Source organism: Oratosquilla oratoria, chromosome 35 (genome assembly GCF_046742065.1).
Source record: "Oratosquilla oratoria isolate Oo_2021 chromosome 35, ASM4674206v1, whole genome shotgun sequence".
NCBI classification, from domain to species: domain Eukaryota; kingdom Metazoa; phylum Arthropoda; class Malacostraca; order Stomatopoda; family Squillidae; genus Oratosquilla; species Oratosquilla oratoria.
Window position 1 is genome coordinate 8,740,399 of NC_134811.1, and position 26,843 is coordinate 8,767,241.

The following is a 26,843-nucleotide window of genomic DNA, read 5'->3' on the forward strand; positions in this document are numbered from 1 at the left end:
TGTTGCTGTTGGATACCTGTATGTTTAACACAAGATAGGTGTTGTATGGCTTCCACACTAAAAGACCATTACAAACAATAAGGCATCATGAAAGTAAAATACTGATAATTAGTATTAGGTGAAGATTTCTCCATGTCGGTGGGAAGAATTGGCAAAGAAATAACCAACAACAGGTACCTCCATGAGGTGATCCTGCAAGATGGATGTCAGAGAATCATCTCCCTACCACCCATCTTCAGAACCCATCAACACCCCTATCTCCATCAGAAAGTGCAGCCCCAAGGATTTCACTTAACCCACCTGTCTTTATATTGAGTCCATCATCTTTTGCTATGAGTTCAGATTATAGTTCCTCCACCTTTTCAAAAGAGAAATGACAGTTGACAACTATTCCCCTCCTTCTACTACTACTACTACTACAAGATTGAGGTGTAAAAAGTCCTGCACTAATACAACCCATCTAAATTTTTTTAATCAGGATGATCTACAGGAGGACCCAAGGACCATTGCCTGGTGCAGGTTTCCAGTCAGTGGAATTCAAGGCAACAATTATTATCATAACTCATAAAAAAATAACCTTCCATTAAAGATTTTTATGTGATAAATATAACAGGGAACTTTGAACTTATGGAGAATTTAGAGAGTATAAGACAGGTTTCTATCACCAATTACATAAAGTGAGAAAAGGCAGTGTGTCAACAGTGACCAAAAGTTTTATGAGCCTGTGAATCAAAAACAGGCTCCAGTTTTCCCACAAGGGGACTTCAGCATGATATTTAGCAAAATTCATGAAATGGAAGATTTACTCCCAGTTCCTATACTCACAATACAAATATTTGAATGGTGTTTTTGTATTTCACCAAACTAAGACTGAATTACTAATTGTCAAGTAAACTGGTATGTCTGTTTACACTTTAGCTCTGCATAATAATAATTTGAAGGAAAAAGAGACAGGGAGCAATGGCTAAATTTAGTAACAGTAATTTATTATTTATTTGTTATTCCACTATTACATTATGTAGCCTACAATATAGAATTGACTTATTCTATGGTAATTATGTGCTATAGAATTCATTTACTACAGTATTTCAATTTGCATTAGTCATTCAAAATAATCATATTCATTTTATCAAATAAAAGATCATATACAATCTGTAGACATGAATGTAGTATCAGATATTATAACAAAATATTGAAAAAGTCACAAAGCCCTTTTCAAATATCAGCTATTATATAAGATCTACATATACTTACTCTTGAATATCAAACCTATGAAATCTACAAATGGTGAGCCAGAGCTACAATAACACTATTTCTGTGCAAATACATCTTCCAAAAATCATAATATTCTTCACCAAGCATTATCACATTAGCTTGCATTCTATGCTATTTATCAAAGATATTCAAAGTGTAAGAGAAATGTGAATGAAACAACATATACCTACAACCATGAATAATCAAAGTTCTAATTACTAACACTATCAATTAAGGAGTTAAAATTATTTTCCTGTACCCCTTCTTTTTCTTGTAGCCTATTAAAGATTTTTTTCAATAATAGATATCTAGTGTATCCTAGTGTGATTAAAAAGAAAGCACAGAATACTAAATAAATGTTTCTTAAAGAATTATTACTATCTTGACAAACCAGTTCAAATCCATAAAAATTAATTTACATACCCATATGAATATGAAGTTCTTCATGCAAGTGAATAAAACAATAATTATACAAACAAGCTATGAGGATAAGCACTAGGAAACAACATAAAATACTTACAATTACCCCAATAAAGACCAAGTAGCCTCCTGCTCTATGTCATACTATAAAGATTTTGAAGTATTGAATATAAAGAAACAAATGAAGAGCATTATCTTGTAATAACTATGAATAGTGACTGAAAAAGCAAGGTCATTGTGGAAAAAATATTCAGAAGTATAAAGGCATAGATTCTAAAAGACTTTCACCTTACATGTGTGCACTAAAATAAAATTACCAAAAATTAATTGTCTTTAGCTTCAATTTATCACTCTACTACCCCAGATCTTTCTTAAAGGAGACCCATGGCTCCCAGGTGTATCAAACAGCACAGGATAGGCCCATAAATCACTTAAGGAGGAAACATTGTATTGCTGTCCAGATATAGCTAGGGTTCTGTATCTTCCATGTGATTGTTGTGGTGAACGGACAATACCCCAACAGACAAAACCCCAATCAGTGAAAACTGTCATACTAGCACTGAAATATGACAATGGTTTACTGTACCTTTGATATCCACCATTGTAGAGAGGAGTTAGGAAGTCACGACACTACTACTTAAACTGATGCCTAGCACTTACTGGGGTCTGAATCTGAATTTACCACATCTGATGTATGCTAACCACTGCCCTAGGCAGGCTCTTGTGCTTAGTAAGGTATGTGAAATGGGTATTCAGGATGTTTGTCTAGTCTGAAATAAATAAATATAATATCATGTAAGTTCCCCGAATTTGTCAAAGTACATACATACATATACCAAGGCTTTTTCACCCTTACAAGGGAGGTAGCCAAAAAGGGAAAGGCATAAAAACATTTCCACCCATTCCATCCATGAATACACTCCACACCCCTCCACCCTCCCTCTTATCTGAGCACCTCCTGGATGACGAAAGAATTTGTCAAAGTGAAAACTAAATTATCTATCTTTTCAGTTTGATTCACCTTATTGCACCCATGCAATTACTTTGGCGTAAAACTTCATACCCTTCAGGAAACACACACTATGTAAAATCCCTTGAAGCACTAACCTATTTTGGCATTTCAGAGGTTATGCATTTCATAAATTTTCAATATGTATTTGAACCCCTCTGCTATATTGGCATCCTGTACAGATTTTATTCTTTTTAAATCCACATAAGTTTCTTAACTTATGGAACATTATCACAGAGATGAAGATTAAGACCCTTTGACCTCCATTGGTGTTATGTGCAGTCACCCTTATTGTAGGTCAGTTTCTCTAGATGTATGAAATGGGAATGTCTTAAAGATTGTGCTTAAATTACTATATTACTCTTTTGTTTTGTACCTTAATTGTTAGTTTTACTAAGTTTATACTCACTCCTTTGTACTTTACTGAATACAATAAACAATGCAAGTTGAACTGTGTTATTAGAACGAAATCCCAAAACAGAAAAGATGAAAGCAACCAGATGGGATGGCATACCAGGCTACTATAACAATGCATATAAACCATCTGTCTTCCCACTAGTAACCAAACAAGTGTAAAACATAAACATTGGTGACAAGTACGGAGACAAGTCCTTGAACAGTTGACCCACAGACGCAGGACTGATTGGTTGTATGCACCCTCACGTGTGTGTGTGCTTCATCCTGTGGCATCCACTGTCTACTCTTTTTGCTGGCTACCTGTGCACATTGAGCACAGGTAATTTTGAAGTTGAAGCGACCTCAAGCACCACTGTGTGTGATCTTAGAGAGCTTGGGGTTTCTTTATGGTGGTGACGCCATAGCATACCATAGTCTTTGGTAACTTGAGTTTCCCCGTGTGTGATGATAGGGTCGCTAGTGTCGCTTCCCGATCTGAGAACAGTGTCCTGATGTCTCAGATATGGGTCACCCTCATCTGCCCAACCATCACCATCTGTGTCCATACCTCACTCCTGCCTCCCATCCAATGTTTGACATCTGTTCTGGTAGCTTGAAGCACCACACAGTCACGAGCACAAAGGCTGTTCCTTCTGAAGGCAAACTGACACAGTATCCCAGACAGACGAAGAAGGCCACCCCTCCCACAGAGGTCACTGAACCCAAAGCTTCTATCCCGACCACGGGTCACATTGAGGCACCACTGTCATTGGCCAACCCAGCTCCATTAATGGAGGTTGAACTCCCTCACCCCACCCATGGACCGTGCGACCATCTTCAAGAGTACCTAGAACCCCCAACTCTCCACTAGTTCCTGCAACCTCCGATCTCATCACGGCTCATGTGACCTCCCCCCTTTCTCCCACAACTCCCTCTCCTACTGGCGCCAGAGCCGCTTGCGAAATTCAAGGTACCAAACGACACTGGTCTCTACTGTGCCTACGAGGCTGTCATGGCCATCAACCTATACAACAAGAAGGCCAGATTCACCATCCGGCTCAACCTGCAAATGGAACTAGTGTTGGTGGTCTATTCCTTGGAGTTCCCACTGGACAGGGTGGAGCAGCACCCGAGAGTTACCACTGCCAGGAGAGGCCTTGGCCTGAAGAAAGAAGTACCAAGCCATATCACTGTGGAAATGCAAGGTGCTCTTCCTGAAAAGCTAATCCTGGGGATTTGGGGCAAATTCAAGCTAATCCCCCTCCCCCGGAGTCGCTCCACTGCTACAAGTGCCAACCATTTGGGTACCACCAGTTGTGTTGTCACCGCCAGCGTGTCTACAGACAACAGCTACATGATGTCAACTCCCTGCATCAGCAAGGAGGATACAGAAGCGGAATAGCTGCAACCTTCCCTCCTCCTTCTATGGTTCCTGCCTCCCCAACTCTATCCCCTCCTCCTCCCTCCCACCCTACTAGTACTCTTACTCCACCGTCCCAAAGAGAGATAAAACTCCTGCAGTGGAACGCAAATGGCCTTGTTGGTAAGATCCACATCTTACAGGCTGCCATGGGCACCAGGGATGTCAATATAGGCCTCTTGCAGAAGACCAACTGGCCGGTAAACCGGCCGCTCCGAGTTGGTAGGTACCAAGTATACTATACACAGTGGGCCAGAGGGTCACTCGGCCCCTCCATTCTCGTCCAGACCACCATTCCAAGTAAGCCCGTGCCCACCGTGCCTTGCGGTGAACAGGTAGAAGTCTTGGCTACCAGAATCATCCTTGATGGCCACACCCTCCTCCTGTACAACATATATCATCCTCAAAAGGGTGAACTGACACCTGGGGAAATGCTCTCCCTAGATAGCCACAAGCCTTCCTTTATTGCAGGGGACTTTAATGCACATCACCCCATCAGGGGAGTTTGCTCACATCTTGGGAAGATGCCTGGACCTCACTCTGTTCTTCATGTGCATGGTTTAGTGTGCCCACTGGATGGTGGAGGCCCAGCTCATTGGTGACTACTATGCTCTTGTCACGACTTTAGCTGTGAACTTCCTCCCCACCTCATCGATAATGTGTACTGTACCTGAAAGTAGTGGTCCTATGACACAAATGTCAGAGATAATCATCTTCCTACTATTTGTTTTCAAAACACTTAAACACTCACTTCAGTCTGGAGGTGCAGCCCATTAACATTCAGTCTCCGGACAGAGTCCAAGATCTCTCTCAACTTCAGCTGTATTTCCGACAACTTTTCAAATGAAAACTAACAAATTATGACTGCTCCTCTCCTACTACTATTATTAGTTAATGACATAGAAACAGGCCCACTTAGACAACACAGACAAAAGTCCAATGTTCCTTTTCAGAGAGATTTATGGAAAAGCCCAGAGACCGCTGACAACCACTTTGAGACCTCGGGTGCCCAGTCATTGGAACGCGAGGCATCAATTGTTCATTTCAGTTCCTCACTACACCTTCTATGCCCAACCCTTATCATATTGCATACATGTAAATATCCTACTTTATTATCACTTTTAACCTCTCCTCCCACTTCTCCTGTTTCTGCACTTTTTTCCTCGTTTGGCTTTCGTAATTAAATGAAAATCACAGAAATAGTCAAAACATTATTAGTCATTTACCAATCTCATGAAATATCATATTTTTCATGTGTAGAAAAAATAATACAGTATTGTATATTCAACATGGATGAAATAAAGAATAATGTGGCGAAAGTGCATGAATGAATGTTGCAAAGTGTGCCTGGATGGTTAGTATGGACATGACGTGATTTGTAATGTGTGAGTGATGCGTGATTTGGAGAGAAAGCAAGGGGGTATGTAGCGAGGGTATGCGTGGGGGGGACGCCAATGGGGGGTCCCGGCGTCGCCCGTGATACCCTGCATAGCAGCAGAGTAAACCTAGAACCGGTGTTGAACACATGAGTAAAACCCTCATATTCGTTAGTTAGAATAAAGTGAAGAAAGTGATACTCCTGCCTTTCCCTGACCCGGATAATTGTAGGCGTGAGCTTCTGTCTTTAGCTCGTGACACCATGATCATGGCTCACGTGCAATAGAAAAGATGAGTTAATGCAATAGATCTGTAACAATACATACCCTTTAAAGTTGCTAAATGTGAACAGCTTCCCTTTCTTCCCTAGATCCAAGCTATCCAGCTCTCCCATCTCTTCAGCAGTCAGTTCAAAATCAAACACCTAAAATCAGACCAGAATATATATTGGTATGAAGAAGGGTGATGGGAATGGTGTTTTCCTGCTTTGCCAGATGCTCTGAGGGGCAGCGTAATGGCTGCATTCACCAACTGAAAACAATTGGTTAGAGTGTAGCTAGAGAAGCTCCACAGCACTGACATTAGACATGATACATGTGACATTGAGCTACTGCTGTTGAAATTGAGCCTATACAGAGTTTGGATGTTCATAACATTATATTCATCCATGTAATGAAAACAATAGCTCACAGCTTAATGGGAAAATGACACCATTGTTAATATCGTCAATTATGCATTGTGCTGTCAGTTATCAGGACACTGATTTAATGCAAAGATGGTTAAGTGATGATGTAGCTACAACCGTTTTCACTAGCCAGTGACTGTATTTACCTAGTTATACAGTATACAAGATGAGAGATGTGCTCACAGGATCCTGTATCTGAGATTCCTTTGGTCAAATCTGATCTTAATTTCACCTATTTTATTTCACTGTACTGTACTATCCCCTCACCCATGAATCAAGAATATTACAAGGATTTTTTTTTTTTTTTTTTTTTTTATCTCATGGTTTCTGCTTTTCTCACACTAAGTGGTCCTCTTTATCAAGCATATACCCACATTTCATGGCTCTAAACACCACCACTAAATTACCTCTTCTCTCATTAGCACATTTATAAAATTCAGTCTCTCTTCAAATAATTTCTTAGCAGGCTCTTGAACCATTTTAGTTGTTGCTGTCTGAATTTTCTCAATTTTGTTTATATCTTTTGCATGGTGACCACACCACTGCAGTTTATTCAAGTCCAGGGTGATTCAGGTTTTCAATTCTTTTCATAGCTTTGCCCACATAGTGGAATGCCTCTTATGCCGCATCCACACGGTCGAGCTGTGCCTGGCAGACTTTGCTCTTACCGGGCAAAGTCCTCAGACTCTGCCCGCGAAGTGTCCACACGGCTGACGATGGTGGTTGGAGGTTAGTTGGCCGCAAGCAGAGGTTGGGAGGGAGTGGTTCAGTGCGGTACGATAACCATGGTTCCCGCCATACTTGGAAAGAAGGTAGCACTTTACAGCATTATAATTGCTGCCTGCATTAAAAAGAAAAACAAGAAATCACGGAGACATGTCTGGTGCCGGGAGTGGTTACAAAGACGTGATTTAATGGGAAGCTCAGTGACAATCCTACGTGAATTGCAGGATGAAAATGAACAATTGTTTTGCAATTACATGAGAATGAACATAAGCAGCTTTTCTGTTCTCCTTTCGAAAGTGGAGCCATATATACAAAGGAAAGAGACAAATATGAGGAAAAGCAAAGCACCAATACCACGTCTTGTCGAGGCCAATACACACTAGTACTAGGTGCGGACATGGTGGTAAGGTAACTTCGGTCTGTACTGAGCGGGTTTGCTAACTTTGCTCGCACCTCACCTCGTGCGTTTGGCAGCGATGTCAGCCCTCCATCCACTGCCCGCAAATGGCGCCGGGAACGGACAGTTTGATGGTTTGCCCGATGAAATTGCCCGTTGTCGAGCAAAGCCCTTGTGCCCGGCGGACAGTGCCCGACCGTGTGGACGTGGCATTATATTCTTCAACAATTTCTAAGTCTCCTCAGTGATCCTTTCCATGTGTTCCTCATGGTAAATTTTCTATAATTATCACTTTCAAGTCTCTCCATTGCTTTTATAAATATGCCATTACCCATTCTATAGAACAGTAATTGGTTCTAATACTGACTCCTCTTCCTGAAACCAGGTGCCAATTCCTCAGGGCCACATCTCCAAATAGAGATGATGTGGGGGACTGTTCTTGCATTCTGAAGATATGGGTCTACTGGAACTCTGGGTCGTCCTGCTGATTTCTCTTGGAATTCCTGGGACACGGGTCCCAATGGTGTAGCTTGTTAATCCATTTGTCACAATGCCACAGATTATTGGATGGCTCGCCTGAATAAAGACCCAACAAAATAATATTCTGTGCTACACAAGTGTTGTCGAAGGTGCAACCTGGTCGTGTCCCAGATCGTACCATTTTGTATGGTCATGATAGCACAACGGTATCGTCCTTGCTTTGTATAAAGCAGTCACTTATGCAAGGATTCGAATTCCAATGGTGTAGCTTATTAATCCATCTATATATATATATATATATATATATATATATATATATATATATATATATATATATATATATATATATATATATATCTTCCCTATTGCACTACTCAAGGATACTGATGCACTGATGTATAACTTAGCGATGCCTCTGTCACCTCCTTTATAGATTAGTGTAACACTTCTTGGTTTCCAGTCCAGTGTTACCTTTCCCTCTTCTAGTGAACCAATTACCAAATATCTCATCAGGTCCTGAGGCCTTTTTTGTTTCCAGTCTAACAATTTAAGCGCTTCCTCTGTTCTCACTGTTATGCCGTTCATAATGTTCACAATCTTTCCATATATTTCTGACTGACCAAAAGCTTTTATTCATTATTTCTGCTTGAGCTCTTGCATTCTTATGTATGATTCCCTAAATTTTCAATTTGGACATTCCTATTTTATGCTTCAGCTTTACATTTACAAATATGTGAAATATTTTGGGTTAGTCTTTGCATTTATCGAATAACAGCCTCACCAATGTTGTGAACAAAGAGTTTGCTTGTTATATAATGATAAACACAAATTATGATTATGTCTACATTTGTAATTCATAAAATCTAGTTCTTAACATTCTAACAAAATTTTGAGAAAAAATGTACCAGTAGTCCTATTGCAAATCTAAAATATTTGTGAATGATCTTTGCATTGGTCAACTAACAGCCTCATGCCTGCTGTGAACAAAAGATGTACTTGTTAGGTGCTGGTTAAAGTACAAATTACAATTATTTCTATATTTGTACATACATACATACCTATACCAAGGTTTTTTCCCCCTTACAAGGGAGGTAGCCAAAAAGAAAAAGGCATAAAATCATTCCCACCCATTCCATCCCTAAATCCACTCCACTCCCCTCCACCCTCCCTCTTATCTTAGCACCTCCTGGATGACTGGTCATCCCTGCACCTTGTCCACCACCCTGGGTCAGAGGCAGTGTTGCAAGGCACAGCACATCCACAGCAAGGCCGCTTCATTAAATCGGCGACCCCCCCCCCCTCTCCATTCCCCCATGCATAAAAGGAGAAGACGGGGAGAAATACCTTTGGGCTGCGTCAAATTTTGCTCACACATACTACCTCACCCCACATCCCCCCAACCCATTCCACCTCATGCATCACACATCATCTATATACAGCCATTTTCCATTCACCCGTCTTCTGTCCTCTCCCATCCTTCCTCAACAGACATTCCCCTCTTCCCCTCATGTTCACTCCCTCCACATCTGCCTTCCATACCTCTTTTACTAGTCTTTCTTCACTCATTCTTTCCATGTGTCCAAAACATCCTAATACTCTTTCATCAACCCTATCTCCCAACTCCCTTTCCACCCATGTTCTCCTCTTCACCACCTCATTTCTCACTCTATCTAGCCTAGTAACCCCCATCATACCTCTCAGACACCTCATCTCAAACACATTCAAACTCCTTCTCTCTTCCTCTCTTATGTTCCATGTTTCTGCCCCATACAGTGCTGTTGGCACAATCACTCCTTCATACAGTCTCCTCTTAGCATCCATTCCCAAATGTCAATTCCTCATTACGCTTTTTAATCCACCAAGGCATTTACTCGCTTCTCTCAATCTACATTCTACCTCCACCTCCACTCCACCTTTTCCTGCCACATTTGCACCCAAGTATCTGAAACTATCCACTTCCTCCAGTTGCTCTCCCTTAATGCTCACTTCCAGATTACTGCCACTTTCACCCCTTGTACACCTCATCAAGTTACTTTTAACCACATTTATCCTCAGCTTTCTTCTTTCACATTCTCCCAAACTCTGTCACCAGCTTCCTCAATCCCTCCTCCGATCCTGCCACAAGCGCAGCGTCATCCACAAACAACAGCTGGCTCACCTCCAACTTTTCTCCATTTTCTTTAACCATCTCCAATCCCTGACCCACCACCCTTGTATTTATCTCTCGCACCACCCCATCCATGTACAAGTTGAACAGCCAGGGTGACATAACGCATCCCTGATGAAGTCCCACCTTTACCTCAAACCACTCACTCTCTCTATTTCTAATCCTGACACATGTTCTACTACTCTCGTAAAAACTCTTGACAGCTCCTAGAAGCTTTCCTCCTATCCCATATATCCGCAAAACCTCCCACAGTGCCTTCCTGTCTACCCTGTCGTAAGCCTTTTCCAGATCCATAAAAGCCCAAAAAACATCCTTCCCCTTTCCTATAGCTTTCTCACATATCTGTCTTACCACAAAAATCTGATCAACACAACCTCTACCTGTCCTAAATCCACACTGTTCCTAACCAATTACTCCTTCTGTTCCTCTCCTAATCCTCTCAATCAAGATCCTCCCATAACTTATAATATCTAGTTTCTGATATTCTAACAAAATTTTGGAGAAAAAAATGGTAATAGAGGTGAATAAAGTTCCGTTTACTGTACCGATAGGCCTATTGCAAAACCGAAGCCACCACTTGCTAATAACAGCCATATTATAGCCTGACCCTGGGCATATAAGGTGCATGGGAATTTTCAGACTTTTTTTTTCCAAAGACAATGTAATTCAAATGTCACCATTGTTTTTATTATCCTTGTACAGAAAAACATCTATACCAGATTTAAAAAATGTAATAACTAACCTCTAAGTTTTCTTTTAGTCTTTCAGCGTTTGATGACTTTGGGATGATAACGATGTCATGTTGAATTAGGTGCCTCAAAAGCACCTGGGCATTTGTCTTCTTATGATGCGCTGCAATTTTCAACACCACTGGATTCTTCAACAGGACAAGACCTTCATCTCTAAAGGTTAAGCATAAAAATAATTTGAGAATTAGTGTACTTCCTTTGAACAAATTAAATAACAGTAATTCAGCATATTACAACGGGTTTTGTCATAGGTTATTCCAATTTTATAAGTGGGATACAGTTCTGAATCACATGAATTTAAAAGTTCAAAGATTAATACCAGATTGAACTAAGATAGTTGTATATATATGCATATATCATAATCATCAATTTGGGGCATATGCAAGGGAGTGCGTTGCTTCACTCACACACCAGCACCAGTCTCCATGGTCTCTGAGCAAGCTCCTATGCACACCCTTCCCACTCCAAACAGCTCTCAACAGCATTATCAAGCGTGTCCTTAAAAGTTATTAAATAGAACTATACAAAGATTCTAGAGATCCTCCATTTTCTATTTTCCTCCTACAAGAATTTGTGGCAAAAGAGGGTCTGGGAGGACTCCACCTAGATCCCTAGTAATTGGGTCATTAAATTTGAATAGATGTGCTACAGGTGAGAGTAAGAGGGAAGAGATTGGCAGGATCTTTGCTTAACAAGAGAGACAAACAAAAGCGGCAAAGGGTGATGGAGGGGAGAGTGATCAAAGGGGAAATAGTGGATTGTGTGGTGGTACACAAAGGGAGGATTGGAAGCGTTCTGGATGCTGATGATTTATGGCAAAAGCAGGGGAATTAAGAGAGGAAGAAAATAGAAGGAAAGGGAAATGGAGGGTTGGAGAGAAGTGTTGAGGAGAATAAAGATAACAAATATCAAAAGTTGAGAGAAGTGTGGGAGGTGATGAGTGAGAGACAGGAAAAAATAGAAATAGAATGGATATGTTTCAAGTAGAAAGATATAGAATGAGCAAATATAATGTTTGGGACAAGAAGGATGGGAGGTAAAAGACATAGAGGCAGCAAAAGGTGGGATGAAGAAATAAAGGTGGTAGAGAAAGAGAAGTGAGATAATGAGGCTTGGATGCAAAATAGAACTATGGAATTATGAGACAGGCACAGAAGGAGGAGTAGATGTAAGGTTGTGTAAGATAATTTTGAAAATAATAAATCAATTGGAGGAAAATTATGAGAGTGAGGAGGGTAAGGCAGGAAAAGAAAAGGCAAAGTGTGCAGATGGACAGATATTAATGGAATAAATGTGGTAAATGGACATGGGTAGAGTATTTCAGAGAACTGTTGAATATGGAGGTCAGGTAGGCATTGATTGTGGTAGCGGGAAATGCCGGAAAAATTACTATGATGGGAGAAGAAAATGACAAGGCTATAGGAAATGAGGGAGGTGAGACCGCTTGGACTTGAAGTCTCCAGGAGTTTGGGGGCTTACTGGATGATACAGCTCAGTCTGTCCATTCATGTGACACGGACATTGAGGTCTTGGAAAACTTTACATAGCTTGGTAGTGCAGTGTATAACATTTGTAGGTCAAGTCAGGAGATACTTTGAAGGATTACCATTACTCATTGCCTTCGGAGAATCATGGGGTATTGCTGGAATGACTTCATATCAAACCACAGACTTTACTGCGAGACTCAGCCTAGCCCAGTTACCAGCATAATTCGTGAATGTCAAGTCCGGCTATATGAACATGTGGCACGTTTCTTTGATGTTGATCCTACTCACAAGGGGAGACAACCCTCGATGAAGGAGATGAAGGGGAGGCCCACAAAATTCATGGTTGGGGCAAGTTGATCAAACCTGTCAAGAGTTGTTTGGAGTGAGATGTCTGTATGGGAGATTACCTATGCCCCAATTTATTATGATGATAATAGGAAATGAGATACAATAAACATTTCAAGTGATGAAAGATGGCAAGGGACCTTGGTTATATGGGTGTCACGTAGAATGACTGACGAAAGGAGAAACAGTTATAGTGGATTGGATAGTGAGGATGTTTGCTGTGTGTCTAAAGGAGAAAAGTGTACCAGAAAACTGGAGTGTTTGTATAATTTTCCTATACAATGGGAAAGGGGACAAATATGAAAGGGAGGGTGTTAATTGAGAGGATTGAGAAGGTAAAAAGGTAGTAACTGATAAAGAACAGACTATCTTAAGGAAATCCTTGAAGTAATGTAGATATGCAATTTTTTTTTTTCAAATGTAAGAATGTCTTTTGGGTTTTTATGGATTTGGAGAAGATATGTGACACAGTTGATAGAAAGGCATTATGAGATGTGTTGCAAATGTATGAGATAAGGCATCTTGTTGAGGGTAGGTAGTCAAATGTTTTTACATAAGTAGAGGAGCTTGTGTAAGGTTAGGATATTGGCAAGTATGAGCGGTTTGAAGTGAAGATGGGGTTGCACCTGGGCTATGTAATGTCACCATGGATAGGGTGGTATGGGAGGTAATTGTGAGGGTAATGGGCGAGGGTTTGGAGATGCTAAATAGTGAAAAATTACGGAAATAGGAGGTAAACCAGTTGTTGTTTGCAGTTGACACTGTGCTTGTGGCTGGATCAGAGGAGGAAGCTGGAAGTTAATGTTGGCAAAAGTAAGGTGGTATGATGTACAAGGGGAAAGGGAGGCAGCTATTTAGATTGAGTCTTAAAGGGGAGAGGCTGGAGGAAATTAGAAATTCTAAGTATTCTAGTATTTAGTGGTACACATGTTGGAGAACTTCTAGAACGACGCAGTCTCCTTTCTACCTACATCTACCGGCTCTCACCCACAAGACGAGTACGCGCATACGCATGCACATGCATTGCACCACAACGGGTGTAAGATGGTAGTCAAGACCTGACGTACACCAAGGGTCAAGCGTCGCGGTCAAGTCTATTGTCCTGAGACTCCAAATTATCGGGGTCATGACCTCGGACGCGCACAGCTGTCACCAAACCCTTGGTTCCTGCTAACGAAGATATTGCCACTTCGACAATAAATTTCCACAAGGTTATTAGTCTCACCAGTCCACATTCGGACACATATATATAAATGATACAAAGTGATGTATCATCATTTCTTGTTGCCCCTGTATGTAAATTAAATAATTTCGATGTCTAGTCTCGCTGGAAACAGCGACCATGTAAATATTTTTCCCTTGTCGGCAACCTTGCCGGATTGATGTATATAATGAACCGTTCCTCTTCGGAGAGCGGGAGATATTCACTCGAATAAAGACAAGAAACAAGGCTTGTTTTCCACGCCTCCAGAGAAGCCGCTCCACTCGAACGCTACCCATATGTTGTGAACAACACCATCCAACATATCTGGTGAACAGCGGTGGGGTCCAAAGAACATTTTTCTGGTGGACCACACTGGGATGTAAAGAACAATTCAAGCATCATTCCAGAATAGCGGAGAAGAGTGATTACAACGGCGCCTGCAATGAGACAAAAGCCTATCCACTTCGCTGTGAACTCAACCCAGCGCAACCGGACAAAATTCCCTCCGCCATCACGCCGAACACTAGCTACGTTCCAGGACGTTCCCAACGCGAGTAACCGACATCACCGCACTACTCCACGACTACACGCAACTTAGTCTCAACCCAAGCACCACCGTCGTCGGACAGAATCTATCAACTCGCCCAGCAACAGCGAACCAGCAGCCGGAGACAACACAAACCCCAGGACCATCCCTGATTCATCGCCCAACTTCCAGCGCTCTCGGACAAAATCCCACAATGAAGGACGCCGTCAATTTCCTCAACCCACCTATTACGCTCCACCTACGCCCATCGCTCTACGTGGGACATCGTCTCCACCATTCTCCAACACACATAACAAAAGTCAAATCCTGGAAGGAGTAAGATACTATAATTTTGCCAGAAGTTTCACTGAATGCAAGCCCACAGCCCCACAATGGCCAGCAATGGTCCTTGGGCCCTCTTATAGATCTCTCTGAGTAATAAAAATAGGTTCTCGTCTTTGTTACATTTAAATGGGTCTGTTTTTATGTCACTGGTTAGACGAGGAGAACATCTGTCATCTGTCAGCTTTATGCAAGAAAATTTGGAGAAGGTAATCAAAATTCACAGAGGCCTTGAGCCCAGTTCAGAGGCTTAGTGCCCCTTGGATGTTGAGGATGTTGAAAATTTTGAAAATGGGTTATGGGGAATCGATTCTATCCAACATCCATCTTACATGACCACTAGCAGGTCTCTATCATTAGTTCCTGATAAGGATTGTAATTTTCTTCTTGTACAAAATTTTGCGCAAGGAAAAAAGAAAAGAAAAAAACTTACTCATGTTTGTATGGGGCTCCAAGAGGTGCATATCCACACACTATAATACCATTCTGTTCACAGACCTTGCGCAGTGGTTTTTGCAAATGATGGGCATGAACTTCAACTTGAAGAATGGCTGGTTTGATCCGGCTAGCTGGAAAATTAGCAATAACGACATATAGATATAAAGTTACTATCACATAATATTCAGTCCCAAAAACAATTCCAATGTGGTATTCAATCATAACAATCTAACCTGTCATTATTCGCTCAATTTGTTTGCTATTGAAGTTGGAGAGCCCAATTGCTTTAGCTTTGCCAGAATCAACCTGAGCTTCCATTCCCTTCCAAAGCTCCTCTAAATCGGTTTCAATTTCAAGTGAACATTCTCCATTTGCTGATAAAGCAAAGGTGTCCATATCATTTTTCCATTTCAAGCCAATTGGAGAATGAATAAGATACAAGTCAACATAAGAAATCCGCATCGAGTCAAGTGACTTCTGCAGGAATCGAGATACATCTTCTTTGCGATTCCCAATTAATGGAAGTTTTGTAGTAATAAAAACATCTTCTCTCTTCAGTCTGCCACTTTCAAACCATGCGGACAAAACTTCGCCGATTACTTCCTCATTAAAATACATGTATGCAGTATCAATATGGCGGTATCCACATTCCAGTGCTGCATTGAAGGCCACACGACCTTCATCATGTTTTACCTGAATTATAAATAATGAAATTAGAAATTATGTTTAAATAAACAGAAATTATATAAATAGTTTGGCTTGAAATATACAATCACAAAAACTTATTATGGTAGAAATTCATGTATCGCCCCACAACTTACCAGGAAATACTGAACTAACAACATAAGTATATGTACGAGTATATACAAAAGGTCTTAATCCCTCTTTTAAGAATACTTTTTGCACTGACTCTATATGGGAGAAAATAGAAAAAGAGGGTGTCCCTAATCCCCATAAGCCATCTCATTTAGTCATATTATATGATAAACAGGAAAACGGTGGTAGGAGTCTTGACGCCGCTCCCCCCCCTACTCACAGTGCCAATAAAACTGAAGAGGTGGTGTCATAAGGAGGATTAAGGAAATATTCAAAGAGGAAAAAAGTATAGCAGAAGTTAGAAGTAATCATTATTCCTCCACAAAGAGCTAAAATGACAGACAATAGTGTGCACAATAATTGTGCACATGGTCCATGCCAATGTTACAAATCAAAAGACTTCTACCAAAGGAAAAATATTGAAGACGGCAAATACCACTGATTGGCAAAGTATGCTAAGGGAGGAACTGAGCTTTCAAATTATCCTTCAAAGATACATAAACCTTACAAAGCTATCAGCATGATTCCAAGGCTCAAAGCTACGGATGGATATAGCCCAAACATAAATCAATAGACACAGCCTAAAAAAAGACACAGCTCAATCTACAACCATACATGCATTTAAAGCCAGATATTGTTATTAAGGCCAGGGGTTTACCAGCGCTTCTATTCTTGTGGACGATAACATGCCACTGCTATACGTCATAGGCATATTCACATATATATGTGGCGACTGTGTCGCCAACAAAGAACTCTCTCCTTTAGAGAGAGTACCTGGGGAGTCTCCCCGAAGGAGATTACATCCACATGCTCCCATGCTGTAAATATCTCTTCACTACAATAAATCAAGAAAGCCCGAACAGGATTTACATCCCCTGCCACAGGTGTAGTCATTCACCGGTTACACGACTGGTGGCAGCGGTGGGATCAGTCCGCTAACCCTCCCTATGCCTCCTGTGTAACCATTAGCCGGTTACACGACTGGTGGCAGCGGCAGCGGCAGCGGCGGTGGCAGTCCGCTTCCTTTCCCTACGCCTCCGAAGAGAGACCGCCAGTCCACGACTTCCCACGCCCACCTGAGTAACCATTAACCGGTTACACGAATGGTGCCAGGCGGTGGTTCTCGACGCCTCCGAAGAGAGACGTCGAGACTAAAACCACCAGTGTAGCCCCATAAGTTCACACGACTGGTGGCATACACTGGTTTCAACTCAAAATCAACTACACTGAACATAACACAAAATTCACAAAGTTCCATAATCAAAATACACGAGTAATGATAGAAACAGCAGATTACCTTACAAAAACGACAATTTCCCACAGAATATAGCCAATAATTATTCACAGAACCTCGACTTGACATCCACGAAACAAATATAAGCAACATTGATTTATTACAGTGAAATGAAACAAAAAGAATAATAAACAAATAAAGTTGTGTCCCACCAATTAATCAATACGAATATATGATAACTAACGGACCAATCAATGTTATCCAACATTTGGATAGATACTAGATATTTCTCAGACCATTGGAAATAATCCCAAACTCATACAGTATATTGCTACCTGAACATTATGCAAGATAGGAAAACTGATATCACACACACATACTGATATCTGTATGTCACATACTTGAAAGTGTGAAATCTCACAGAAAAGAGATTACCAGTTAAATGTAGAAAACTGACAGTGTACGTAAAGTTCTCGTTGAAACAAGAGAATAGTCCTCCCTTTACGAAGCGATCTGAATTCCGTAAATCTCCGATATAAACAATTTTTCCCATATATTTTAGATTTGTTACGACAAACATACTCTAAAAATAACTTCACACACAAACTAATAACTACTGATTTTTAGGATGCCTTACATTTATTAAGCTATAGTACCAAGTGAAAGTGCTACCAGATTCTCGTTTGAACTACGATGAAAACGGAACTAAACATCTCATTGAAAAGATATCCCGAACTAGTGGCAGACATATTCCCATAAATTCTCATTGAAAAGAGAATCGATACTGACAAAGTGATAAAAGACTTTTAGTGTAAAGATATATTTTACCATAGCTTAATGAATACTTACCAGGGTATGATAATATACGTAAAACCCCTCCCTTTACTCATTCAAACAAATAACGGTTTTTACAAGTCAATGTCTCCCACTAGCGACGTGACACGTTATCATATCTCTCTTGCAATTGCATGCTGATCCTCACCGTCTCAACCTTAACCCGAGGTACTAGGACGCACCTCAAGGAGGTCGGGGAGGCAATGTATCCATATACCATCACTAACCATTACGATGTCACATGCCTGACACGTGATCCACATGCATGCAAGGTGCCGGCCTCTCCCAATACCTCCAGTCTTGCTGACCTCCACATTCACAAATCGTGAACACCTGACTCTGTCACATGCAACACACATCACGCCACCAACCAACGGAAAGTTACCGAAACAAGTACAGAGTGTCATCAGACAGATCATGAACCACTTCCTTATACCTACCAAACTACATAATCATAACCGCAATCCATACAACATGTCAAAACGCATTCACCAATACTACATACTTCATTGCAATGCAACACACACAAGTACTATTGTATAAATCCCAATCCTAATATCTGTTAACTACACCAAATATGCAAAGATAGGCATGTTCACATATATAGATATAGATATATAGATATATATATAGATATCTAGATATATATGGGGCGACTGCGTTGCCAGGAGAGAACTCTCTCCTTTAAAGGGAGTACCTGGGGACTCTCCCTGAAGGGGATTACATCCCCATGCTTTCATGGTGTAAATATCCCTTCACTTCAACAAATCAAGAAAGTCCGAAGAGGATTTACATTCCCTGCCACAGGTTACACTCCCCAACCTGTCTTTCCTCTTTCGTTTTGTTTTTCACACAAGAACAGTATTCCGGCACTTGGTTGGTTTTGTATTCCCCGACTGTAGTGTATTCAATGAATATGGGTGGTGTGGTTTGATGTGTTAGATTTATTTCGTGTGTTGTTGCATACGTAGTGTATTCAATAAATATAGGTAGTGTGTTATGATGTGTTAGATTTATTCCCTGTGTACGTTGCGTTTATGCATGACTTGTAACACTGTACGTTTGTAATGTTGCTGATACCTATTTGTAATATATCTAATGAATGCTTTGTGTTAGCAAGTTTTTGTGTGTTTAGATGTGTATTGGTTGCAGCTCCAATTCCTTGTTTACTGGTTAATGTTTACAAGTGTGGCACATGTAAGGTGGGCCTATGGGTTACATGTGTTTCAAATATTAATGTATGGGATCAGTTTATGGCTTTGTGTATATTGGACAGGTGCAGGGGCCTAGTCTGCTTTGTGCTGCCGGCTCGGAGAAAGTGTGGAAGTACTTTTTTTTTTTTTTTTTTTTTTTTTTTTTTTTTTTTTTTTTTTTTTTTTTTTTTTTTTTTTTTTTTTTTTTTTTTTTTTTTTTTCCCTTTAATGATATTTGTTTCGTGGGATTATGGTGCGCTCTCCCCAAACTCGGGAGTTGTCTGAGGATGTCTGATAGTGCTTCTAAATTAAAGTTTCCTGGTGTGGGGAGGTACAAAAGCCTGACAGTGTTTGGGCAATGTAGGAAAATGCCGGCTGGAGTTGCTTGGAGAGGGGTATGGAGTGGAAGTGATAGATACCTGGACAGATGAGGATTGCTGTATCTCCTTGCTTAGTTCGGATAGGGAGAGGGAAGGGGGAGGTATGTAATATAGTCTTTTAAGTATGTTTTCCCAATTTCTTCAACTTGGAATCAGATGCATTTTTAGACGATCCTGCTGCAGATATTATATTAATATAACTTAGAAGCACCGTTCTCCCAGTGCTAGGACAGACCCAACTTATGAGCTTGATCAATAGTAGGCTCACCTGAGCTCCCCACTTAAACAACTAAAATCATTCTGCCCCCAATAATGTGATCTAAAATTACTGATCCACACAAGTTAAGAAACAGACAGATGATAGCTATGGGACTTATACCATTCCTTCATATATAGTTTCCCTTTTACTGTTACCATATCACTATGTACTACCTGCCGCACGGACGGATTGTCATCGACTAAACCGGCTTCCGAACTGGTGACCCGCCAGTGAGGAGGGTGTATTGGACACACAAATTGAGGAAAAATAAAACCAATGAAAGGGCAGATGAACTCTGTGCCAGTGGCCATCTAAACCCGTTACGGGTCACTAACCCACGCGTTTGCCGTGCAAAGTATCACTGCAGGATCTGGAGACGGGAGTCCTAGAGGCTAAGTGATGTCCCAGTACCATGGTCGTACTGAGGTGCCCCCTGAAACAAACAAAACGCCTTTTTGTTCCTCTATTCAGGTCAGGAAGGATGGTCCCTCTTGGCTCGGAAAGGCATATCGGCTGGGCTGGCTGACTTGAATCTGCAAGTCAGGCACGCCCTGAGTCAAGCAACTACCGCCTGGGCCGACACCGCACGGTCCGCGGGTGTCATCCCATAGTGTCAAGGTGGTGGGTGAGTATACTCTCCCATGGCTCTTGGGACTATTAGGTTAATATGTATACCCAAATCCTGGTCTCCCCTAGTTAGGCTCTGCGATGGGTGGGGGCGTGGGAGAGCGAATCACAGACCAACCATACTGGACACATATGGTACGGATGGGCTTGCAACAGTTCCTCGTCAAAATTACCAAATCCGCTGTGCAGGGGTGTTACAAATGAGGCACAAACATGTCGAGCCAGGTCCGGGGTGAGCCTCTGGCGGGCTCTCTGTGTGGGCACCTGAAACATTCTTTCTCCCAGAACGACCGACCACTCTTTTTGTCGGCGTAACTCAGGAAGCTTAGATTGGGTATGGTGGTTCTTTCAGAGGCGAGATCAGGCAGCAGCGAGATGTGTAGCGAGTATTACACCTACTTCTGGTCGGGTTGAAACGATGGGACCCAGTATATGCTTCCACTGAATGATATTACACAGTTTCTAATTTCAATAACTATCTCCAATCAATATCCTTACCAATCAAGGTAAGCGTGATTCATAATACGCTCTCACATCACCTACTTATCGCAAATCCTCTTTGTATCCCGAATACAACTCAATTTAAAGAAATATATTACACAGTTTCTGTTTTAAATTATAAATATATCCAATCGACATCCTTACCAATCAAAGGAAGCGTGGGTGATACTACGCTGAAACCGTCCGGCCACCAGTTGCCGATTCCTTTTTTCCACTTATTTTGAATCATTAACATTTTCTCCTATCTTCTTAGACTATTCATAATGTATAACATCCACTAACAGTTCGGCATATGAGAGGACGCTAATGGTCACTACCGGGATGAGAGGACGCTAATGGTCACTACCGGCATGAGAGGACGCAATGGTCACTTCACCCTACAAAACCCTATGTGTAATTTGTAAAATTTCAACACGCCCCTCTATTCTGTGGATTTGGAACGAGGCTTAGATCTCTAAGTATTACAGATATAATTCAAATATATTACCATTTATATATATATATATATATATATATATATATATATATATATATATATATACATATATATATATATATATATATATATATTATATATATATTATATATATATATACATATATATACATATGTATATATAATATATATGTATATATATATATATATATATATATATATATATATATATATATATATATATATATTTCATATCCCCATATATATATGTCACACGCTTGAGGATTTGGAACGTCGATTAGATCTGACATTGGATCAGAAGCCTGGACATTGACAAGCAGAACAAGATCAAAGATACAGGCTGCAGAGATGAGGGTGCTGAGAATGATTAAAGGAGTGACTAGGAGAGACAGGTTGAAGAATGATGATATAAGAAGAGAGCTGGGAGTTGTATCAATTTTGGAGATGGTGGAGAGAAGCAAGCTAAGATGGTATGGACATGTGCAAAGAATGAACGAGAACCAGTTACCGAGAAAATATCTGGAAGACCTGTGGGAAGACCAAGGAAGAGATGGGTTGAAGGAGTTGGGGAAGCACTGGCGGCGAGGGGAAGTAGCCTGACTGAAATTGAGAGAGAAGAGACCTTTGCGATCCGACAAGAATGGAGTAAAATCGTTCATCGGGACTCAGTGGCTGACAGGCACTAGCCTACCCGGCGTCTGGTGAGTTCGGTGAGTTAGATTAGATCTGACGTCGTTAGCTCCTACGTGCCCAAATGCCTGGCCTAGTGATCGAATGCCTTAGGGACATTCGGCCATAGTTTAGGAGTGAAGTTCGCTGCACACTCTACAATTGTGGGGTGAGGTAATGAAACCTCCTAAAGAATGTCGATAGAACAGAATCCTGAACACCCAAGGTGGAATTTTTTCCCCTTCGCTCCTAATATATTAAAAGGTCCTCAAGTTATTTACAAACAAGGTTGATGACGTCACGCTCTGGGCGGAGCTTCCCGCTCGTGAGCCATGGCGAAACGCTTCAGTCACGTACCTTACACCTCATGGAAAAACGCCTCTTAGTCACGTACCGTACAACTCAAAAACATGTATCAAATATAAAAATTATACAAATGTTCCTTAAATACTCGCCTTTACAATATTAGAATAGATTGCATCGACATACTACCGTACAGTTGTGTATGTAACGAAAAAAAATATTAAGAATATATAGAATATATATCAATATTACGTCAAAACAAATGTGATTTTTTAATTCGATGGAAAAAATACGTATGCGAACATTAAAAAATACAAATAAACTAAACATGTGTTACATTATGAATGGGAAATATGTTTTTTTTTTCGGCCTTTCACGCACCGGCAAGTTTGTTCGTGACTTGCTGAACCATACACAAACTCACCCAGAAATTCTCAAAGATGCTTGCGTCAATACAACGTCAAAATACCTTAAATGTCCCCATGCCGATGACTGGCATTTTCTGGCCCGTGTGGAGCTCTACACAGGGAATTTTCGTGGCCATGATTTCTCGACACCGACTGCTTGACAACTGTTAGCTCAAGAACTCTTGTCAGTTGTATGAACGTTAACTTCTGAGTGATAGTTGCCAAATCTTCCCAAGCAAAATGGGACGATAAATTTTAAATAAGAAACTGAGCAACCTTAATTTTTTCTTTTGTATTACTAGATGTTTACAGCATCAGATAAACAGCTGATATATTAACTTACTCTTACGATTATGTACGAGCACACACACACACACACTTCTTGCATGAAAGAAAAATGAGAGTGGTGATAAGAGACAAACACTCCAATTGGGATGAAGTGATAAGTGGTGTTCCACAAGGAACAGTTTTGGTCTCAATAATGTTTGCTATATATATCAACGATATGGATGAAGGAATTGAAAGTTATATGAGCTTCTTTACGGATGATGCAAAATTGTTGAAAAAGGTGAACACTGAAGAAGATTGTGAGTCGCTACACAGTGATCTCAATAAAGTATGGGAATGGGGTAGGAAGTGGGAGATGGAATTCAATATCAAGAAGTGTAGTATAATGGAATTTGGAAGAAGTAAAAAAAGAATAGTGGGATCATATGAATTGGAAGAAGAAATAAAAGAAGTAGAAAATGAGAAGGACATGGGAGTCATTATTATGAACAATACGTCACCTGAGAAACATATCAACAAAAATTTTTGAGAAATTTATCATTTGATAAGAACAATCAAAGTGGCATTTTTATACCTGGATGAAGAAATGGTGAAGAAAATACTAGTTACTTTGATAAGACCAAGATTGGAATATGCAGCGACGACGTGGTCACCAAGTACAAAAAAAGTATAACAATACTTGAAAGAATACAAAGAGCAATTACAAAATTAGCACCAACACTCTCAGAACTATCATATGAAGAGAGACTAACAGAACTTGAACTACAGACATTAGAGCAAAGAAGAGAGAGAGGAGACTTGATAACTATTTATGGAATCATGAAAGGCATAGAAACTATTGATAGAGAGGATCTAATGAAATGGGATAGTAGACATACAAGAGGACATGGAAAGAAAATCAAGACAGTTATAGAAGGGACCTGAAAAAGAACAGCTTTCCCCACAGAGTAATAGACATCTGGAACAAGGTAGACGAAAAAGTGGTGTGTGCAAAAACGATTCATGAATTTAAAAAGAGTTTAGATAAAATGAGATATGAAGACGGGACACCACGAGCATAGCTCCCCTTCCCGTAAAATATAACTAGGTAAATACAACTAGGTACATACATACACACACATACGCACACGTAAACACTCGTGGCGCAGTTGGTAGAGTTCCCGGTTACCACTACGGCGGTCCGGTTTCGTATCCCGCCCAAGGTTGAAATAATTTCAGTATCACTGCTCTGGGAGTTGTTACTTCAACTCTCGTGGCCGGGGAGTTGGGGATATGTGTGCATTTAAGGTCACAGCATTACCCATAGATAGGTCATATATGAGCTCTGAGCTCTCTTGTGTGAGGGAAATAACTGTCGATCACGAGTCCAACACGTGATCCAAGACCAAGGTGAACTACACACACAGACACACACACACACACACACACACAAATTGTGTAGTAATATATGTTATGGCGTTTTTCGGGTTTAAAAGCCTGTGGTGGCAGGCAATTAACGTTTTCCCAAATCTCGCAAAAATGCATTTTGTTTTGTTAAATTCTGAGAAAAAAAAATCCCGCACCTAAAGAAAAATCTGCTGTTTACAAAAGTCTTCATTTGCAAATGACATAGCGTACAGTAAACTTTAAAAAGGGATTTAAATTTGTGAATTACTGTTTAAGAACTTGCTGTTCAGATATATGTCAGTATGGCAAGTGCTGTGAAGCTCTTCCATCTGCTTCACAGCTCGCTCGGCCACCATATATGAACGGGGCACATCAAGCACTGATTACTCCTCTATCCAGTGGAGGGTGGAAAAACATCAAGCCTTAGGACACCTCAATTTAGAGTCAGCAGCATACAGCTCATTGTGTCTTCTAAATAGTGTTGATTTGAGAACCATGCCTTCGCCAATGTAGTTGCGAGTGTACATTGCATTTATTTATTTATCTATTTATTTTAGTTATTATTATCTATATTAATATATTTTTATTTATTCATTTGTTTATTTATTTTACTTATTTATTTATTTGTCATTATTCATTTTTTCTGCATTTGACCTAGTTATGGACCAAAAGGTCTCCTGTCGGCATGTTCCGCCTTTATAATCCTTTGTAATCCTTTATAATGAAGTCAGGAATTTCTTTCAGCTGATTTCTCCATTTTGGAAGAAGAGGAAGAAAAAAAAAGTAATCGGTGCAAAGGCTGTCCGTGAATTCCATCTGACGCTTTGAAGGAAGGGCAGCTTCTGTCATTTCCCTCCATCTGGCAGAAATTATACGCTTCACAAAGTTCAAAAAGAAACCCAAGGTCATCTCTCCATCTAGAGTTTTCACGTGTTGACATCCAGGAGGAGCTAAGATAAGAGGGAGGGACGGGGTTGAACGGGAGTGGAGTAAGTGAAGATGGAATTGGTGAGAGTGGATTTTATGGTTTTTTTTTTTTTTTTTTCTACCTCCCTTTGCAAAGGGGAAAAAGACTTTGGGATATGTATATACGTATGTAAGGCAATATTTCTATGGCAGAATAGCTTTTTTGTAAATCCTCAAAGTCTGCCACAACATCTTCAATGAAATTATAATTGATGATGGGTGACCGTGATTTTATTGGAGAAAGGGAATTCATTACGTACCGTGGAACCAGATGAAAGATGAAGGCTGTAAAGCAACATTCAAATGCAGATTGAAAGTAGAACCAAAGATGCTGGAAGAGGAGGTTCGGGAGAACGGTGGAACGGCTTCCACTCGGCTATCACAAGACTTAACGATAAAGTTGTGTAAAAAAAAAAATAATAATAAAAAAAAATAATAATAATAAAAAAAAAAAAAAAAAAAAAAACTGTTGGACCGAAAACGTTAAAGCTGTCAAAAAGAATATGGAAAAAAAACGATAATGGATAAGAACAGAAAGAACAGAAGAGTATGTTAAAGAAGAAGAGTATGTTAAAGCTGTATGAAAGAAGAAAGAACAGAAAGAAAGAAAGAACAGAAAGAATAGAAGAGTATGTTAAAGAAGAAGAGTATGTTAAAGAAGAAGAGTATGTTAAAGCTGGAAGAGAGGCAGAGTTAAATAAATAAAAAATAAAAAAAACAGGAAAAGATAAATCGTGGCAGAAAATAGGGAGAGACCTGGAACAGGACTTGCTAAGAATAAGAAAGCTAATTTTCAAGATAGTTTAAACTATGGAAGGGCATCAGCATCGCAGTCATATGCTGTTAAAGATGAAAATGAGGAGTTTAATAGACATTAAGGAAATTAAAATAGGATGGAAAAAATACTTTAAAATCTTGTTGAATATACCAAATAATGTGGAACCAAATGAGCCAGAGAATAATGTAGAGAAAATTCTAGAATAGGAGGAAGGACCAATTACATTTGATAAAAAAAAAAGAAAAAAAAAAAGATAAAAGTACTCATATCTTTATCTTTGCATTGTCATCTTCCGTTGCATTTTTTTAATCTAAATCTTATCAG

General features: G+C 40.2%; 1 protein-coding gene across 1 annotated transcript; it reads right to left on the reverse strand.

Annotated features, from left to right (window-relative positions):
• Positions 1-965: 965 nt before the first annotated feature.
• Positions 966-23,319, reverse strand: LOC143018500 (aldo-keto reductase family 1 member A1-like). Its single transcript, XM_076173882.1, has 6 exons — positions 23,164-23,319; positions 15,656-16,115; positions 15,418-15,553; positions 11,074-11,233; positions 6,203-6,300; positions 966-2,444 (listed from the first exon to the last, which is right to left on the reverse strand). The coding sequence occupies exons 1-6, from the start codon at positions 23,236-23,238 to the stop codon at positions 2,402-2,404; spliced, it is 972 nt and encodes a 323-aa protein (XP_076029997.1). The 5' UTR covers positions 23,239-23,319; the 3' UTR covers positions 966-2,401.
• Between the last annotated feature and the right edge of the window lie 3,524 nt (positions 23,320-26,843).

Coding starts and splice junctions, on each gene's coding strand:
- LOC143018500 (XM_076173882.1), bottom strand. CDS start 23,238: ATGGCCACGAAAATTCCCTGTGTAGAGCTCCACACGGGCCAGAAAATG. Junction 16,116..23,163: donor TCGGCATGGGGACATTTAAG/GTATTTTGACGT, acceptor TTTATAATTCAG/GTAAAACATGATGAAGGTCG. Junction 6,301..11,073: donor GACTAAAAGAAAACTTAGAG/GTTAGTTATTAC, acceptor GTCTGATTTTAG/GTGTTTGATTTTGAACTGAC.